This window comes from Balaenoptera musculus, chromosome 11, assembly GCF_009873245.2.
Source record: "Balaenoptera musculus isolate JJ_BM4_2016_0621 chromosome 11, mBalMus1.pri.v3, whole genome shotgun sequence".
Classification (NCBI taxonomy): domain Eukaryota; kingdom Metazoa; phylum Chordata; class Mammalia; order Artiodactyla; family Balaenopteridae; genus Balaenoptera; species Balaenoptera musculus.
Genome location: NC_045795.1, coordinates 67,946,124 through 67,965,340, shown reverse-complemented (window position 1 = coordinate 67,965,340; position 19,217 = coordinate 67,946,124). Strand labels below are relative to the sequence as shown.

The window sequence follows — 19,217 nt, the reverse complement described above, 5'->3', positions numbered from 1 at the left end:
GGCGACGGACATTTCTCGGCGAGGACCCCAGCGGTCGGGCTGCCCCGGCGGCGCCTGCTCTGCGCGACGGTCTTGCGGACCGAGCGGCTAACGGGCGGGGGGCTGCGGGACTGCGCGGCGGCCGCGGAGCTAGCGGGCAGGCCGGCTCGGTCCGGAGTGCAGGGGACGCGGGCGGCCCGGCGGCGGGCTGGGCCCCGGGGCCTGCGGCGGGGGCGCTGAGCTGGCGGGGCGGGCCGGGGCGTGGGCAGCGGCCCCTCCTCCTCGGGCTGCAGGTAAGGGCGGCCGTGGGGAGCGTACGAGGGAAACGGCTGGCCTCGGGGCCGCGGGGGTGGGGGGAACCCCCGGAGCGTCACCCATTGCGAAACACCCCTAAACGTTATTGACCCCTAGAATTTAGAGGGGAGTACCCCAGAACCCATCATCCAGAGAAAGGGAATGCCCTCGGAGAGAGACGGGTCCTGGCCCGCCCCTTCGCACCAGTTGGAGAGAGCTCCCACCCGGGGAGTCTCCAGTTTGTCCTTCCAGGCTGCTCGGCGGCTTCACTGGCGTCTTCACAGACTCAGGCCTCCCGTAAGAGGCCAGCAAAGGATTCGCACTGCCTCTCAAGGCCGGCATCTATCTCAGAAGCTTAGGCCCTGCCCCGTTACTCTGAGCAGGGTGGAAGACCCACGTTCCGGAGATAATCTGTTCTGGGAAACCTGGGCCTGTGGGTCCCAACTGGCTCTCTGGCCTCTGTGCTGTGTTGTGCCTCAGGGTCACAGGCGGTGGGATTCTAGGCACTCCAGGGTAGGTGGTGTGCGGCTGCCGCCCTCATGCAGTCAGCAAACATTCCCGGCAGCTTTTTTTGTGCCATGAATTGGGCCAAGGACATGGCCGTGACCAACACCAGACGCTTGCCTTCCTAGAGCCCAGAGTGTGTCAAGGGAGACAGCCACGTAACCCCACAAATATAAGCCGGATTTACTCTGGGGTAGCGAAGCCCGGGAGATGTGAGAGCTCAGGGGAGATGCAGCTGAATGTGAGGTTTGGGGGAGGCTCCCTTGGCTCCTGAAAGCCAAGTAGGAGCTAGACAGATGAAGAGGTAGAGAAAGTGGATGTATATCCTTAGTGCTTTTTCCACCTTTCAGTCTGGCAGGGACTAAACAGACTTTCCCTTTTATGCAGAAATAGATGTATCCCTCTGTGTTATCCCTCTTTAAATGCACTTCACAGGGTGGGAGTTGCTGCAGAGACTTTATGGTATTTGAGCTATAAAGATAATCATGGGAAAAGGAAATTGCGTGTCAGGTTCAATTTCAGAGAGATCTCCATTGGAATCCATGTCTTTTCTTGTGTTTGAATTTGTTTTCATGATTATTATCAAAGATCGTGTTCCCTTTCAGAGCTGAGAACCAGCCTTGCTCCTGGATTAACAAGACCATTCAACAAATATCACATACCTATTACCATTTACCAGACACGGTTTTAGATGGCAAGGATACACCAGTAAACACTTTTCACTGGGGTCACTGTTCTCATAGAGCAGGGAAGACACAAATAAACAAATCAAATAAATGAGATAATTTCATAATTGAAGAGGGGGAGCAGTGAACTTTCTTGATGGCCTCTGAGGGGATGAGTAAGAGGACAGAAAGATGACCTTGGTCTTTTTTTTTTTTTTTTTTAATAAATTTATTTATATTTTATTTTTGGCTGTGTTGGGTCTTCGTTTCTGTGCGAGGGCTTTCTCCAGTTGTGGCGAGCGGGGGCCACTCTTCATCGCGGTGCGCGGGCCTCTCACCGTCGCGGAGCACAGGCTCCAGACGCGCAGGCTCAGTAGTTGTGGCTCACGGGCTTAGTTGCTCCGCGGCATGTGGGATCTTCCCAGACCAGGGCTGGAACCCGTGTCCCCTGCGTTGGCAGGCAGATTCTCAACCACTGCGCCACCAGGGAAGCCCGACCTTGGTCTTTTGTGACCTCGACAAAGCCACTTTGAATGGAGAAGTAGGGCCAGCAGTCTGGTTGAAGTAGGATAGAGGACAAGAGGAGAGAAAGTGGAGCTGGAAACTTTAAATCCTTTCAAGCTTTTAGAGTGAGAGTGAACAGAGAAATAGGTCTGTGGGTCTGCTGGGATATGGGAAGTGGTGTCTTTTTTTTTTAAGAAATTCACGTTCTTTATTTATTTATGGCTGTGTTGGGTCTTCGTTTCTGTGCGAGGGCTTTCTCTAGTTGTGGCAAGCGGGGACCACTCTTCATCACGGTGCGCAGGCCTCTCACTATCGCGGCCTCTCTTGTTGCGGAGCACAGGCTCCAGACGCGCAGGCTCCAGACGCGCAGGCTCAGCAATTGTGGCTCACGGTCCCAGTTGCTCCGCGGCATGTGGGATCCTCCCAGACCAGGGCCCGAACCCGTGTCCCCTGCACTGGCAGGCAGACTCCCAACCACTGCGCCACCAGGGAAGCCCCCAGTGGTGTCTTTTTTATTTTTATTTTTTAATTAACTGGAAGATACCAGAGCATGGTAATTAATGCTGCTAAGTGTGTGATCCAGCAGAGAGGGAAAGAGTTTTCTGATGCTGCACCAAGGAAACAATTATAGGATAGGTTGCAGAGCATGAGTGGAATGGCCTTCCTTGGGAATATATAGCAGTAGAAAGAAAAGCAGAAAAGGCCACTGAGATGTGGGTACTATTGCAGGTAGCTAGCAAGTTAAAAAACATAAAGTGTTCTTGCCCCCTAAGGTTTCTTCACCCATATTTCTGGGAATGCCTGCTATGTGTGTGTATTGTGAATGATTTGGGAATGTGAAGGTCTTATAATTTCTAAACAAAATACTACTTTTCATAGTGAACAATTGAATATCACTGATCAAATTGTACACAGTTGTGTACTCTTGAAAAAATATAGCCAATATTGCACATCCGGGATGTACATACAGTTTTGAGAATTCTTTCTAACCAGATCAGTGAATTCCATTACCAGGAATTGCACCAGGAAAGGATATATGGATCAGACACACTCCATAATAATCGGCATTTTGCATGTAGATAACTGTGGAAGAGTTTTAGGAGTAGGTGGTTTCTGCCATGCGAATCTACTTAAGTACATCAAATACCTGCTGGGATTGTGTTTTTCTTCTAGCTAGCTGGAATAGCACAAAATACTTGTGCCTCTCAATTAACATACCACCTGTAAGTAATTGTTAGTGGACATTGTTGAGCTAAACCATTGGCCCTTATACCATTAACTAAATGAGATTTATTAAAGTGAGATAGTTTTCTCCAGTCTTGGTGGAAGTTGGCTCCAAGCAGGCAGATGTTAGAACTCTGTCTGAGCAGCCCCCAGTCTGCCACCTTCTATAGGTAAGGCTCAGTCCTCAAGAGGAGATAGAGACACATGGCTAGAGACACATGGCTCAGGGTATATAACGATGTGTAGTCTTTAGAGAGTAAGCTTGTTGGTATAATATACATATACTGTTCTAGAAAGAAATGAGAGTGAGCGAGAAAGAATGTGTGTGTGTGTATTTTAGATTGTTCTTTGGGAGTCTGAATTATGTTCTCCCAAATTTGTAATCTGGCCTGTGATCCCCAGTTTTTTAAACAGCCCTTCAATATATTTCTCTTCTTTTCAAAGGCCTTGAGAAATCAAGTGCCTGATAGGCACACACTTCACTTAAGATGAAATTAATTCAAACTGACTTTGATTTTAGAAATATGCTATATTTGAAAGTGCTTTGTAAAATTAATAGCCTTTATGTAAATGTTAGGTACTCCCACAGGGAACGATGAAGTAGAAAAGGGTAAAGTTCTCAAATGTAGGATCACAATATCCAGGCTGTATAAAATGTTTTTAATGAAACATTACCCAAAGATTGTTGTAGAAACCTAATTGTTTAACTTAGCCCCACTTACAGTCTTGTTTCCATTGAATTATTTGTTTTGAAAAAGTGAAGGCTTCAGATGAGCTGGGGAGCACAAACCACAGGCAGAGTGACAGTATTAGACACCACTTTCATAAGAAATGGGTAGTTAACCAACAGATAGGAAGCCCCCAGAAGAAGCTAATTTTTTCTTTTAGCAGATTTTTAATTTTTGAGACTAGAGCTCTAAACTTTTGATAGCAAGATTAGATTTTGTTAATTTTTGTAACTTTGTTTCTCTGCTATAGGTTTTTTTTTTTCTTTTTTATAAATTTATTTATTTTTGGCTGCGTTGGGTCTTTGTTGCTGCGCGCAGGCTTCTCATTGTGGTGGCTTCTCTTGTTGTGGAGCACGGGCTCTAGGCGTGCGGGCTTCAGTAGTTGTGGCTCACGTGCTCTAGAGCACAGGCTCAGTAGTTGCGGCGCACGGGCTTAGTTGCTCAGCGGCATGTGGGATCTTCCCCAACCAGGGCTCGAACCCGTGTCCCCTGCATTGACAGGCGGATTCTTAACCACTGCGCCACCAGGGAAGTCCCTCTGCTATAGTTTTAAATGAATTTAGGAACTGTTCTTTTTTCTCTTTTCTTTAATTCCAGTTAAAGATGAATGGAATACAGCTTGGAACAGGGATGTTTGTACCAACGAGGCTGACCTTGGTTTACTTGATCATAGACAACTGAAGTCCATGTCTAATTAGGAATTTTAAGTAGAAATTCATTCAAGAAAACATTTCCATAGTGGTTAGACTCCAGGTATTCCTCCTGGTAGAATTTCTTTTGCTTTTCACCTAGTGGTATATGGTGTACAAGGCTGTAAGTTACTGGAAGTATTTTATTATTATGACTACCGTAAAAAATTCAGATCCCAAATTGGGTTCTTGGAAACTGTTAATTCAAAACGAGTTTCTTGCAGAAAATACCGTATGCACTTCTTGTTTCAACCTGAATAAAAGTGTGTAGGCGGGACTTCTCTGGTGGCGCAGTGGTTAAGAATCCGCCTGCCAATTCAGGGGACACGGGTTCGAGCCCTGGTCCAGGAAGATTCCCCATGCTGCAGAGCAACTAAGCCTGTGTGCCAAAACTACTGAGCCTGCGCTCTAAAGCCTGCGTGCCTAGAGCCCATGCTCCGCAACAAGACAAGCCACAGCAATGAGAAGACTGCGCACCGCAACGAGTAGCCTGGCTCGCCACAGCTAGAGAAAGCCCGCACACAGCCAGAAAAAAAAAAGCGTGTAGGCATTTTGATGGCCATTCTAATGTACCTACTGACTTTGGGGGCTTGTTTTTGTTTTGTAGGGTTAATAACTAATTATATAAGACAGAAGAGAAAGATGTCATTCCGTAAAGGTATGTCCTTTCTACAGTTATGTTGTTTTATACCTGGTCAAAAGGTGAAGAGATGTAACATGGGCATTCTCCTTTGTTTCAGTAAATATTATCATCCTGGTCCTGGCTGTTGCTCTCTTCTTACTGGTTTTGCACCATAACTTCCTCGGCCTGAGCAGTTTGCTGAGGAACGAGGTTTCAGGTATGGGAACCCAGACTAATGCCTTGGCATGTGTTGAGGACCTGGAATTCCCTGTGTCCCACATTCTAAGTTACATCACTAGATTCAAGGAAAAGAAGGCTTTCTTCTTGGCCTTATAGAAGCTACTGAAGACTTTGAGAAAGGCAGGTGGCACTCACTGTGCTCTTGCAGCCTGTCCCCTTCTCCTTGCTGGGCAGTTGTTTGCTGAGGGTTTGATCTCACAGAAGATTCCTTTTTACCAAATCAGAGGCCTTGGAGAAAGGAGCCACTGTGGGCTGTTATCTACAGACATTTCAGTAGGGCAGGGCTTCAGAATGTGGGGACGGGAGTGTTGCTGGTGTTTGATGCCTCTTCTGTTCACTAGAGTGTCAGTCTGGTTACTTTCCTTTACCTGTTACTCTGCTTTAACACATGAAACCATATCAGCAGGTCTTTAGTAGTAAAACAAAACCACAAAGCCTTGTCAACTGATTTAAAAGACCACTATTGTATAATTCTGCTGCCAGTTATTTTAGATTACTTGTTCATACTGCTCTGCCTTGGTATTGAGGGACGTTTGAGGCTTCAGTGTTTGTCAAAAATCATTTCTGGGGCTTCCCTGGTGGCGCAGTGGTTGAGAATCTGCCTGCCAATGCAGGAGACACGGGTTCAAGCCCTGGTCTGGGAAGATCCCACATGCCACGGAGCAACTAGGCCCGTGAGCCACAATTACTGAGCCTGCGCGTCTGGAGCCTGTGCTCCGCAGCAAGAGAGGCTGCGATAATGAGAGGCCCGCGCACCGTGATGAAGAGTGGCCCCCGCTTGCTGCAACTAGAGAAAGCCCTAGCACATAAACGAAGACCCAACAACAGCCATAAATAAATAAAATAAATAAATAAATAAATAAATAATTAAAAAAAAAAAAAAAAGAATCATTTCTGGATTGTCACCCACCGTACTTGACCAGAGCAAGAAAAGACTAAAAGCTTTCCCTTAGCTTTCACTGAGTGCTCTGATAGCATGTTTTTATAATAGTGTATATATGTGTGTGTATTTTTATATATACATATATATTTACATAAAGTAATGCATGCTTCTGGTGGGAACATATATAAAAAAGAAAATAGCATTCAAGCTCCATGAGGGCAGTTGTGGCTGGTACATAGGAGGTGCTTACTAAATATTCATTGAATAAATGATTTCACTGCCTAGAGATAATTATTAAAATTTTGTGTTAGTACCTTACAGGTTTTTTTTCTCTGTATTTTTTTCTATACAGTTGAGATTATACTATATATAAACTACACATGACATGGTTTTTCACATAATTATATCCTAAGCACGTCACCATGACAAAACTCTTCATATGTAAATTTAATGTCACATAGTTTACTTTTTGCCATAGGAAAAAGTCTTTTGGTACAATGACTTTCAGATTTTTTTGAGGGCAACCCCACAATAATGAACGTGTTACATACAGCAGACACATACATGTATTTATTGTCTATCTGCCCTACACAATGGTAAAGATTTGACCATCTTATTCATGGCTGTAACCCTGGTGCCTAGATATTGCCTGGCACATAGTAGGCGCTCAGTGTTCAATGCATGATGAATGAGTAAAGGAACGTATTATAAAAAGCAAGAAGGTTTACAAAACAATACTTGCAGTTGCTGTATGTGATGCATTCTGATATTTTCTTTTCTAAGTCACTGTTCTATTCCAATTCAGGAACTGTTTTCCTACTCATATTCTGATTGCGATCCACTTATATTGATTTCATGCCTACTTGTGGGATACAATTCAGTTTGAAAAACAACTGTTTTTTAGTCTGTTTCTAGGTTTTTCACAATTGTAAATAAAATTGTGACGTTTGGTTACCTCTCAGATGTTGTCCTTAAGAGACACAAGGGGAATTATTGGGTCAAAGGCCATGTACCTGTTTAAGGCTCTTGATACAAACTGCCCAAATACAATCTAAAAAGATTGTTATATTCCTACCAGTAATGTATCAGAATTGTCTGCCTATTTTTAAAAAATGCTTTTCCAAAGGCCTGGTTACATATAGGAAAACACAATTTCTGGGCTATATGCTTCACATTACAATGAGGCAGAATGAGGTGTAAATATCATAATTCTCAGCTTACCTCTTTTCATGTCTTGGGCTCTGTATCAAAAGCTCTTGAGATTGTGTTTGTATCACAGTACCTTCTTTGTGTGTGTTCTTTGCAGATTCAGGAATTGTGGGGCTTCAGCCTGTAGACTTTGTCCCAAATGCTCCCCAACACGCGGTAGACGGGAGACAAGAGGAGATTCCTGTGGTCATTGCTGCATCTGAAGATAGGCTTGGGGGGGCCATTGCAGCCATAAACAGCATTCAGCACAACACTCGCTCCAATGTGATTTTCTACATTGTTACACTCAACGGTACAGCAGACCATCTCCGGTGAGCTCGGCTTGCCTGATGATTCTGCTTCTAGGGGATGCTCTAAGAGCAGGCCAGCTGCCAATCCAGTATTATTTTTTTCAATGTTTACATTTTTCCTATATAATTATTATACCACATGTAAACTGCACATTGTTTTTCCATGTGATTGTACCATAAACATGTCTCCATGATAGCAGAAATATGTAAGAAAACTGTGCCAAGATGTAGATCAACTGCGTTACTATGCATAGTTAAGTGGATATTTTTTTGGTGATAAGACTTTCTCAATGAAGGAAGCAAGGTGTTGATTTACACTCTCTTACAAGTTCCTTATTTCAAGAACATGCTCTTGAGTAGTTCTGGTCTAGAGTGGGAAGGGACATGGGAGCAATGACAAGGTAGTATGGTGAAGTGAGCATAGACACTGATCCAAATTTTAGCCCATAGTGGGGAACATTACCTAACCCTTTGGAACCCATTTACTCATCTGTAAGTACGGGGTATAAATATCCAGCTTAGAGGATTGTTGTGTCAAGTAAATGAAAAAATATATGAAAACACCTACCACATAATAATCGCTCAGTAAATGGTCCTTACTATTGTAACTGTTGTGATTAGTAGAAAATCTGATGGATAGTCTTAACTGTGTTTTGAAAGATGCTTTGAATTAAGATTTACAAAGTTTATTCCAAGAAACATTTTATCTAACAGGTTAATAGTGGTCAAAGTTCTAAAACATATCTGTTCTTTTCTCCATGGTTGTTCATGAAAGTTGTTACAAATCATTTTTCCATACTTTAAAAACTCAAGAAATCATCTAAAATAATGTAGAAAGAAATACTGCATTAGAATAGACTACAGAAATAACATTATATCCATAAAACGCTGATGTGAAATGGGCCTAGGAAAAATGTGCAGTACCTCTTTAGGGAACACTGACTTTTCTTACAGGCAGTACCTTAGACTCAGGTGGAATTACTCAGCCAACACAGTGAATTAATGAGTGTGTAGATTAACAGACTGATTTACCAGCTTTGTTGATAACTTAGCTTTCACTATCATCATACTTTGACTCATTTTCTTCACTGATGTATTTGGAGGGACAAATGTTGAATGATCCATGTGGTGAAAGGATCTTCTCAATTCCATAATGAATTTTTTTTACAGCAGGTTTAGTGTCAGAAGAGTGATCAAAAGTATGAGTCTTTGGGTGCACTATCACCATGGAATCTTGGTTCAGGAAGGGACTTTAGTGGGTAAACTCACTGCAGATGAGGAAACCAAAGCTCAGAGGTGAAGGGGCTTGAAGACACCTATTTTGTCCTCAGGATTTCTCTTGCATTATGGTCTTATTGGAAAGCAGAGATATGGCTGTGTGTTGGGACATAATTACTTAAAACTGATATTTAGTGGTTTATTTTCATCAGGTCCTGGCTCAGCAGCAGTACCCTGAAAAGCATCAGGTACAAAATTGTGAATTTTGACACTAAACTTTTGGAAGGGAAAGTAAAGGAGGATCCTGACCAGGGGGAATCCATGAAACCAGTGAGTTCCACGCATCCTTGTTTGCACTTGGTAGTATTATGAAATGATTGGAATACCTGGGTAACTGTGGGTACAGTACTAGTACTTCCCTGGGAACCAAACCTGGAAGTTCTGAGACCTTTGGCTGTCTTCTGCATGGATACCGAGAGCATTCTGGGAGTTTCTAATAAACAAAAGCACAGCCACTGACAAATCTTGTGCCAATGCCTCTTTCCTTTTCCAGTTAACCTTTGCAAGGTTCTACTTGCCAATTCTGGTTCCCAGCGCAAAGAAGGCCATATATATGGACGATGATGTAATTGTGCAAGGTACTAAAGAATGTCACCATCAGTGCTGCTCTCTGTCCAGTGTGGGCGGTAGTGGTTGTCTTATTTATGATATCCTATAAAAGGCCATCCTAAGAAGTGGGAGGAATAGGGAATCCTGGGGCAACTTCCAGTGTAAATCTTAAACCTTATCTGTTTCAGGTGATATTCTTGCCCTGTACAATACACCACTGAAGCCGGGACATGCAGCTGCATTTTCAGAAGATTGTGATTCATCCTCTACTAAAGTTGTCATCCGTGGAGCAGGGAACCAGGTAAATTACTTATTAGACCTTGTGAATAGACACTCCACTCCCTATAATTCATGTCAATGGGGAGAGGCAGCAAAATCAGGGAATTCTAAATCTTTAGCTACATTTTATTCACCAATTATTTCATCCCAAAACTCAAGGCTGCTTTCCTAGATTGGTTCACAGATTAGACAACCTAATTCTCCTTGAACATCTGGCTTAATGTTTAGGTTCCTGTTGTCTAACTTGCAATCCCAAGTGTCACTTTTATTTGCTTTATGTAGAGCCCTTTGCTAATAATGAGAAGTCGTAAGTAAGCAGAACAGTTATCAAATTATCGTTTGAAGCACTAAACATACTATATATCCCAATTGTGTTTTTAGTACAATTACATTGGATATCTTGACTATAAAAAGGAAAGAATTCGTAAGCTTTCCATGAAAGCCAGCACCTGCTCATTTAATCCTGGAGTTTTTGTTGCAAACTTGACAGAATGGAAAAGACAGAATATAACTAACCAGCTGGAAAAATGGATGAAACTCAATGTAGAGTAAGTATGTAACTGGCCTAGCTGTGAAAACTCTTGTTATTTCAACCCTGGTGGTCTTCACTAACAGGAATTAGTCAGGATTCTTTACTAACAGCTTTCATTTGTTATCTGTCCCACCAAGAGAAGGGCTGTACAGTAGAACACTGGCTGGCAGCATCACAACACCACCTCTGCTGATCGTATTTTATCAACAGCACTCCACCATCGACCCTATGTGGAATGTTCGCCACCTTGGTAAGTAGATAATTAACCAAGGGCCTAAGCTAATAAAGTGTCTAAAGGACCACCCTCAGGGGTGGAATATATTGTTTCCCTTAAGTTTCCTGCAGTCTTGTGTCTGACTAGTACAGTCATTTGGCTCTTTTTTCCTAAATGTAAGGTTCCAGTGCTGGAAAACGATATTCACCCCAGTTTGTTAAGGCTGCCAAGCTACTCCACTGGAATGGGCACTTTAAGCCATGGGGAAGAACTGCTTCATATACTGATGTCTGGGAAAAATGGTATATTCCGGACCCAACAGGCAAATTCAGCCTAATCCGAAGACATGTGGAGATCTCAAATATAAAGTAAATAAGTATGCTATAAGCATTTCTCAGGAAATCCTGGAAGAAAGTATGTGTGGGAAGTAACACTTGCTAGGTTTCAATGCCTGTTTGCAGCAACAAAGGGACAAGGGACATTTCAGCTGGGTAAAGAGGACAAACTGCCCCATCTGGCAGTCAGCTTCCCAGACAGACTATAAATATGCCTCCATCTGCCTTACCAAGAGTTTGCTTACTGACAGTGCTGAACGACCAGAGGTGAATGGACTTAAGATACGGCTGGTACAGCTAGTTCAACACTGCTGCTTGGTTTTAATTTTGTGACCTGTGGCCGAATCTGTAAATAAAGTAAAAACTACATTTTTCAATAAGATATCTGTTTTAACTTTACTTTTACCCACTCACTGTTTAAGAGATGAGTTATCTTTTTATAGAACTTAGACACTTTCGAAGTTGCCTGATTTTTAAAATGAATATATCATTATATACACATTCACAAAATTTACACAGCTTATGTCATACTGTAACAAACCGGTACATCACACGCAGAGAACAGCTTAGCAGTCTGCTCACAATGTTAAAAACCAACAACAGAACACCATTATAGAAGGACAAAGTTCTATTATACATAATCTGTACTGAAATCATAAGCATCATCTTCCTCTTCAGTCATTTTATCCAAGATGAAAGATGGTGCAGACTGCTTATCTATATTGGAAAGAAAAATGAGGTGTTTAAAAACAAAAATAAAAGCTACTGTACTGCTTTGTTAGAAGATCCCTCCACCCAACTCACCTGCTTCAGAGTCCTCAGGCAGTGCCTCGCAGGCCTCTTCTGCAGGGGACATGTCTGAGCTCTTTTCCTGTGGGACAGAGAAAGTGTTAGTAAGCCCTTGTGTGCTCATTAATCCAAGTTAATTACATACCCAGAAAAAGTCTCCGGAGGTACACATTAATGGATGCACAAAATCAAGACTAATGATTGCAAGCCTTAAACTTCTACATTGTACGAGGCTTTTTAAAGTCATGAAATATTTAATTTCTATTTCTTCCTTCAGCCCCTTCCCCTCTGTTGTACATAGTAATGCTAGAAAACTTACTTCAGCTTGAACAACTCATGCACAACATACTTACATCACCTTCTTCGTCAACACATTCCTGGTCAGTGTTGACATCTTCATAGTCCCCCCCCTCCTCCTGCTTCCATTCTTTCTGTTTCGGCAATTCTTCAGGTATGTCCTTTTCCTCTATCACTCCATTTGTCAGACCCGATGACTGGAAAAGGATGCTACTGGCTAAACGAGGGCCCCTGATGGCTAGGAAAGGTAAACAGCCCATGTAAAATTGGCCTGTCAGCTTATGAAGACAGTAGGTAAACAGAAGCCGTGCTTACCTCGTATGCTGTGTGCATTGTTCTTTTCCAGTTCTTCCAGATTAAAGCCCCATTTCATGTCTGTCACAATGCTCTCATTAAAATGTGGAGGAGTCCAGGATGTAGGGGGATGGCAAAAGTAACTTAAGGAGGCACTGGTATTAAAAATAAAGTTTGTCAAAAGTCAGTTCCTTTATTCTGTGTGGTCATCAAAAAGCCAACAGAAAGAAGCCTTACCCTGTCCACTCAGACCACAGCAGTTTGGCAGCACCTTCTACATTTGGGCTTCCACCTTTTTGGTGCAGTCCTCTTCTCTGAGCAAATGAAGTAAAAAATTCCAGAGAATTCTTAAAGTCTGGGACAGTATATTTCAGTACGACCTTATTAAAAAAAGAAAAACAAACTCATCTATCTGATATAGTACAGATGTTAAAAAAAAATGCTTATAATGAAATACAAGATGGAGCTCAAGGGAAGGGGATTCTTTTTACCTGTCGAGCATCAGCATGGGACAGGATGGCGCTAGCAGCCTCCATTGGTTTTACTACCTCAATACTTGCTGGACTTCTCAGAGCGAGTGCAATAGCAGAGTTAAGTGGAGACACGATTAAACTTGGACTATCTATGATTGTGATTTGTTTGTCCAAGGGGACAACCTGCATGTACCTGAAACAAGAAAGATGGTAACTGACGGGCACTGGTTTTCCTAAAGGCCAAGAGACACAATGAAGCTCAGGGTTGGATTGAACAAACTCAGCACAGTCTGTCAGATCCACTTTATCATCATTTGCTTCATGTTTATCTAAAACCATAACAGCACACCCTCCTCTTCTAAAGACAAAACACTACGTGTTTTGTATATGTATATGTATAGCTTACATACATATTGACCTAAACACATGCTGTTTCCTCTGTCGTATCTCCCCTCTTCTACCTGGCAGACTTCTATTCATTTCAAGTTCAGGTTCAAACATCACTTCCTCTAAGGCAGCTTTTCCTTCTATGAATCTATTTGCTCGTCTTTCAAACTAGATTGTGGGCAGCTATTCTACTCTAATCAATTCTTCCCAAGCCTAACACTGGCTTAACCCTCTTCCTTTCACTGAACAGAAAGTTGAGTAAATAGAAATAGAAAACTGTCTCCCTTAAAATAAACAAAATCATACTTACCTATAATGAAATATTGCAATTATGGAACTCAATTTACCTTGTAAGTCCCATGGATACACCAACATTGCATATCCGTTCTTGTTTTAAGCTATTGATGATGCTGCTTTTCCCCACATTTGGGAAACCTACAAATGTAAAATCCACAGATACAAAAGGCATTCTGTGCTGGTAATTATAAAATCTCCACTCCCTTATTTTATCCCTGCCTGTTTAGAGCAAGATCAGAGTTGGATCTGAGCGTCTTCACTTCAACACTAAGACTACTCTTAGCATCTTCATTTCTTGCACAGGTAATGAAAGGGCAGGAAAAGATTATTAATTCAAATAAACCAGAGCTCTTAGAAGCTAACATTACCTATAGTGCCGAGTTGCACTTACTGAGATAAGACATAAAATATGTTGAACTGAAACTCACCAATTACCCCAATGTGAATGGCTTTGCCATAAGTCTCCTGAAAACCTCCAAGAAGCTTCCAAAGGCCTTCTTTTCCAACACAGACTTCACTTTTGAATGGAGCAGCTTTCTTCTTTACCTTCACAAGTTAAAATTCTAAATAATTAGTTTAACTACTTCTGACAACCCACCAGACAAAACCCAAGCAATCTGGCTCCAGAGCCCATCTATTAAAAACACCACATTCCATTGCCTTTCATATTATCCCTGGATGAAATCAGAGTTGGATCTTACAAGTTTTCATTTTTTAATCAAGAATTTGTACACTCATCATATTTCACCCATCTGAAAGATGAAAGAACCACATTTCCCACCACTAAATTAAGGGTACCTTGATTCTCTTCCCTTTGTCCTTCAGATTTGTTGAGGCTTTGAACACCACTGTTGGCAATTCCTTCGTCAAATAACTTAGCCAGTTCTCCAAATTCTCCTTTGGTACCAAATCTGATAGGGATTAGGAACAAAACACTGTTCCAATTTGGTCATTTTGTTGAGATGAATGTGCAAAGTCTAGTAAACTATGGATTTCATTCAGGTTTGCCTTTTCCCAGTTTTTTCAAAAGTATCTGAACTAGAAGATGGGGAGAGGGTCAGCTCCCTACCATGCTTCTGGTTAACAGAGTTCAGTATGCACACCTCTGTATTTCTTTAATTCCCCTCTGCACTGCTCATCCTTTCAGAAATAAGTCAACCTCTAGAATATTACCGTACTAACCTTAGGGCTATGTTTCCAGAATTTACTATCAGGTAGCAGCCATGTTTAATGACCCCAACTGTAATTTTAGATCCCATCCTTACTTTCTGTTTCACAGGTTTCTGTTTCTGGGTGTTTCTGTCCCTGCTGCTCAAACCCAGATACATAATCATGTCTCATCTAAATAGTGCCACATGTCGACATTGTGCAGGTGTGGCGAATGTGGCACTCTGTCATCATTTCCTACGTGAAATATACTACACAGTAAGCTGAGTATAAAAGCTTACACTCTTAAATAAGACAAGGTGGTTAAGTAATGAATAGCAAAAGAATAGTACAAACCAGTTAACTCGCTTCTAGAAAACATCTCCAGGACCTCCCTGGCGGTGCAGTGGTTAAGAATCCGCCCGCCAATGCAGGGGACACGGGTTTGAGCCCTGGTCCAGGAAGATCCCACGTGCCGCAGAGCAACTAAGCCCGTGCACCACAACTACTAAGCCCACGTGCCACAACTACTGAAGCCCACATGCCTAGAGCCCGTGCTCCGCAACAAGAGAAGCCACGCAATGAGAAGCCTGCACACTGCAATGAAGAGCAGCCCCCGCTCGCCACAACTAGAGAAAGCCCACACACAGCAACGAAGACCCAACACAGCAATAAATAAATAAACAAGTAAATAAACTAAACTATAATAAGGGGAAAAAAAAATTTCCACCCCACTGCCCAGCACTGTCTTTGGCAACAAGAGCTCACGCTTATGCACTGGTTTTGTTGAGGTCAGAGTTGGATCTTATCAGTCTTCAGAGACAATCAGACTGTTCAGATGTTTTCCTCATACCTCACTAGTACATATGGAACATAAAGAGCAATGTTTTCGCCTACCTGATTTATTTAATACAAGTACCAGCTTTTTCTGTCCACCCTTGACAATGGCTTCTTCTACCTGGGGACACCTGCAACCAAGAGGATCTCTGGCATCCAACACCTCCAGCACAACATCTGAGGCTTCAATCACCTGTCAAAACAGAAGCTATCAGAACAGCATCCCTTGCTCTGGCACCACCCTCCACATAAGTACACTGGCGTTGTCTACTTTGCAACAGGGTGAGCTCAGAGTTGAATCTCTTAAAAAAAACTTTTTTTTTCATTTATTCATTTTTTTTTTTGGCTGCATTGGGTCTTCATTGCTGCACGTGGGCTTTCTCTAGTTGCAGCAAGCAGGGGCTACTCTTCATTGCGGTGTGCAGGCTTCCCACTGTGGTGGCTTCTCTAGTTGCGGAGCGTGGGCTGTAGGCGCACGGGCTTCAGTAGTTGTGGCGCACGGGCTTAAATACTCCCTTGGCATGTGGGATCTTCCAGGACCAGGGCTCAGAACCCGTGTCCCCTGCATTGGCAGGCGGATTCCTAACCACTGCGCCACCAGGGAAGCCCCAGAGTTGAATCTCATATCTTCACTTTGGTGTGAATGATGTTCACATGTTTATTTCTTACATGACAGTAGCACATAGGTTTGTTCAGTGGCCTCTGATCAAAGTGGATTTCAAGAGTGGAAACATTCCCGACTATCTAAATATATAATCATCCCATTCTGAGTTATGTAGTTTGAAAGACCTTTGTGGCCCTGCCAAGAGCTGCTGAGAAACACAGTCAGGGTCTATTCACAGGAGGGAGTGAGCTTAGGAAAATAGGTGTTGGGGATGGCAGTGCTACACCAAAACATCCCTTTGACCTCCTTCACTTAGGTTTCAGCAGAGTACTTTAGAGACTCTTACTTCTGTACTGCTCCTCTAAAGTATTTCCTTCTATTTAAAAAGCCACTGTGTCAACATGTTATTTTATCACAAAATGCCACTTCTGTAAATCATGCTTATGGGGAACTGTTCCCATGTAAAAAATTAAAACCATAAGAATATTTCCTTCAGTTAAACATATCAGAGTAAGCCAACTTGCTGAAGAATTCTTCCTGCTCAAGAGAACTCTACTTCCACCTCTACAAGGTTGGTGTCAGAAGAGAAAGAAAAAAAAAAAATTCTAGTCTTTTAAACCTCGTTACCACTTTTAGACACTAACCTAAACTATGATACCTTTTTAAGTTCCTGACAATACAGCCTCTTCGGATTCTGTTTGCTTGACTTGGCTTTCTTAGCTTTGCATTGCCCAAATTCCTAGGGGATAAAGACAAGGGGAAAGGAAACAAAATTAGTAGGTCAGTAGATGTAACCTATTTCTCCATTTTTCATGACTGTAATCATACCTCTTTCACAGGTTCCATGTTAGATGGCTCAACAGCAGGGTCAGTTTCAAGTCTTCTTTTCTTGTCCTGTTCCTTCTGCCTGTCAAGTTTCTGCTGCTGTTTCAGTTCTTCAAGCTGTGTTCAAGCCACAAGAGAAATGGGAGAGCCAAAGTGACCTGATATTGTAACTTTACTTTGAAAAAAATACACACACCCACACATCACTTGTTGAACATTTTAGCTAATGCATTTTACCCGCTGTTTCCTTAGCTCAGCTTCCCGAAGAAGAGCCTCCTTAAAAGGAGCACTGTTTGGAACTCCTGGGTCTTTCCTAGGCTTCTTTCGACCCCGTTTTTTAGCCTCTTTCCTCAATTTTCGATGGTGCTCTCGAACCTATCATAATAAAATTTGATTTAACAAAAATACTGAACAAAATTCATGTGAGTAACCAATCTGGCTGCAGTTTACTTGTATCTGTAAAATGACCTAGAAACATAGAACTTTAACTGTAACAATGCAGAGAACACACATACTTATGTAAGAAACAGCAAGAAAATGTCACCAGGAGATTCTTTTTGCAGCAATTGTTACCATATTGATCAAAATTTACAGACTCTTATCACTGAATTACTTATGATGCTTAAGAGCTTGTGTCATAGTCTATCCAACCTCTGTTTCTTGAGGTGAAATCATACTAATATTAATCCAGACCTCTTTGTGGAGGAGGGGTGGGGCAGAAATCAGTTTAGCATTATACTTGGTATAACTCTTCCAAGATCAAGACTTACCTTTTTTTGGATTTTATACCGCTTATGGCAGGTCATGCGTTTACTTGCTTTCTTTAACTCTGCAAAGCAACATATCACAAAAGGGTTAATTTATTTACTGTTTCCTTTTTAATTTATTTAATTTATTTATTTTTGGCTGCGTTGGGTCCTCATTGCTGCGCATGGGCTTTCTCTAATTGTGGTGAGCGGGGGCTACTCTTCGTTATGGTGCGCGGGCTTCTCATTCCGGTGGCTTCTCTTGAGCCACCAGGGAAACCCTATTTACGGTTTTTTAAAATCCACTTTATCCACAAATGATCAGTTTTAGTTTCTGATGACTGCGCTCTAGGGTCACATCCATATTTGCGTTAAGTAATTAACTGGCTCTGAAACCTAATTTAAGAATCTTGTGGGGAAGTTCCCTGATGGCACAGTGGTTAAGAATCCGCCTGCCAATGCAGGGGACACGGGTTCGAGCCCTGGTCCGGGAAAATCCCACATGCCGCTGAGCAACTAAGCCCGTGCGCCACAACTGCTGAGCCTGCGCTCTAGAGCCCGTGAGCCACAACTACTGAAGCCCGAAAGCCTAGAGCCCGTGCTCCGCAACAAGAGAAGCCACCGCAATGAGAAGCCCGCGCACCGCAATGAAGAGTAGCCCCCACTCGCCATAACTAGAGAAAGCCCGCGCGCAGCAACGAAGACCCAACGCAGCCAAAACTAAAAATAAATAAATGAATTAAAAAAAAAAAAGAATCGTGGGGTGTGTGGTAAAAATAAACACAGACCACTCAAGTCCCAAAGACTCTGATTCAACAGATCCGTTGTAGAGACCAACTTCCCCGCTCCCACTCTTCCCAGATTAGAGTGGGATAGCACACAGGAGCGTGTAAGATCCAAAAATACAGCCACTTCTTGTCAAATAGCACGAATCACAAAGGAGGAGCTAACAGTGGGTTTAAGAGGCGGCTCTCAGATCTCACCAGGGCCGGATCAAACGTGGCCGCACAAGGGACAACGCTGCGCCTGAAACCTGGCTCAGACACTGACCGGGTCCTCACGAGACTCTGGCCCGACCTTCACCCTTGGGGCCCAGCCTTCTTTCTGCACCACAGGCCCGCGATTCACGTGGGGCCTTCCAACCCTCAGTTCTAGGCGGGATCAGGGCTACGGCCTCCCCGCCGGCCCTCCATTCCCCCAGAGACCAAGCCGCAGAGGAGCGCCCTGGTGGGTTCGTCGACCATCAGACACAGAGGCCCCTCCAAGCCCGCCCCCTGACCACACTCACTCGGCCGCTTCATACTGTAAGTCGGAAGGGCTGCGCCCGCAGTTGCACCAGCGCTCACAGCCACAAAGTGCCTCCGCAGGAGCCACGTGCGAACTGAGACCACGGGCGAGCGTCACGCACTCACGCTGCTGCCGTAAAGTGCGCCGCCGCCTGCCCTCGTGCGCGCGCTCGCAGTGTCGCGCGGAGCCAGGTTCGCTTGGCGGCCGCGGGGCTGGT

The 19,217-nt window shown here is 43.3% G+C and overlaps 2 protein-coding genes and 4 non-coding genes across 8 annotated transcripts; 1 reads left to right on the top strand and 5 right to left on the bottom strand.

Annotated features, from left to right (window-relative positions):
• Positions 1-204: 204 nt before the first annotated feature.
• GLT8D1 (glycosyltransferase 8 domain containing 1) lies at positions 205-11,400 on the top strand. Of its 3 annotated transcripts, none has more exons than XM_036869823.1 (10): positions 205-272; positions 5,195-5,245; positions 5,328-5,426; positions 7,639-7,852; positions 9,262-9,379; positions 9,603-9,687; positions 9,847-9,959; positions 10,319-10,485; positions 10,607-10,719; positions 10,865-11,400. In XM_036869823.1, the coding sequence occupies exons 2-10, from the start codon at positions 5,230-5,232 to the stop codon at positions 11,053-11,055; spliced, it is 1,116 nt and encodes a 371-aa protein (XP_036725718.1). In that variant the 5' UTR covers positions 205-272; positions 5,195-5,229; the 3' UTR covers positions 11,056-11,400. The 3 variants fall into 3 exon arrangements, with proteins under 3 accessions (XP_036725718.1, XP_036725719.1, XP_036725717.1); XM_036869824.1 differs by lacking the exon at positions 205-272 and adding an exon at positions 307-786; XM_036869822.1 differs by lacking the exon at positions 205-272 and having other exon boundaries at positions 5,107-5,245.
• Positions 10,052-19,138, bottom strand: GNL3 (G protein nucleolar 3). The gene is made up of 15 exons (XM_036869821.1): positions 19,002-19,138; positions 17,738-17,796; positions 17,205-17,342; positions 16,971-17,084; positions 16,801-16,881; positions 15,599-15,731; positions 14,354-14,466; positions 13,984-14,101; positions 13,606-13,693; positions 12,890-13,064; positions 12,636-12,778; positions 12,420-12,553; positions 12,161-12,342; positions 11,823-11,889; positions 10,052-11,735 (listed from the first exon to the last, which is right to left on the bottom strand). The coding sequence occupies exons 1-15, from the start codon at positions 19,012-19,014 to the stop codon at positions 11,650-11,652; spliced, it is 1,644 nt and encodes a 547-aa protein (XP_036725716.1). The 5' UTR covers positions 19,015-19,138; the 3' UTR covers positions 10,052-11,649.
• LOC118904603 lies at positions 13,121-13,197 on the bottom strand. The gene has a single exon (XR_005022054.1). It is a non-coding gene; the product is annotated as a small nucleolar RNA SNORD69 (small nucleolar RNA).
• On the bottom strand, positions 13,777-13,852 carry LOC118904602. Its single transcript, XR_005022053.1, has one exon. It is a non-coding gene; the product is annotated as a small nucleolar RNA SNORD19 (small nucleolar RNA).
• Positions 14,228-14,309, bottom strand: LOC118904606. Its single transcript, XR_005022056.1, has one exon. It is a non-coding gene; the product is annotated as a small nucleolar RNA SNORD19B (small nucleolar RNA).
• Positions 15,481-15,557, bottom strand: LOC118904601. The gene has a single exon (XR_005022052.1). It is a non-coding gene; the product is annotated as a small nucleolar RNA SNORD19 (small nucleolar RNA).
• Positions 19,139-19,217: the final 79 nt, after the last annotated feature.

What these genes read in the sequence shown, in the direction of transcription:
- GNL3 (XM_036869821.1), bottom strand. An exon ending in ACAAAGGGAAGAGAATCAAG is followed by an intron (nt 14,102 to 14,353) that starts GTACCCTTAATT and finishes TAACTTGTGAAG; the next exon opens with GTAAAGAAGAAAGCTGCTCC. An exon ending in GTATCCATGGGACTTACAAG is followed by an intron (nt 13,065 to 13,605) that starts GTAAATTGAGTT and finishes TTCTTGTTTCAG; the next exon opens with GTACATGCAGGTTGTCCCCT.
- GLT8D1 (XM_036869822.1), top strand. Translation starts at nt 5,143, where the DNA reads ATGGCCATTCTAATGTACCTACTGACTTTGGGGGCTTGTTTTTGTTTT. An exon ending in GGTACAGCAGACCATCTCCG is followed by an intron (nt 7,853 to 9,261) that starts GTGAGCTCGGCT and finishes TATTTTCATCAG; the next exon opens with GTCCTGGCTCAGCAGCAGTA. An exon ending in TGGATGAAACTCAATGTAGA is followed by an intron (nt 10,486 to 10,606) that starts GTAAGTATGTAA and finishes TGTCCCACCAAG; the next exon opens with AGAAGGGCTGTACAGTAGAA.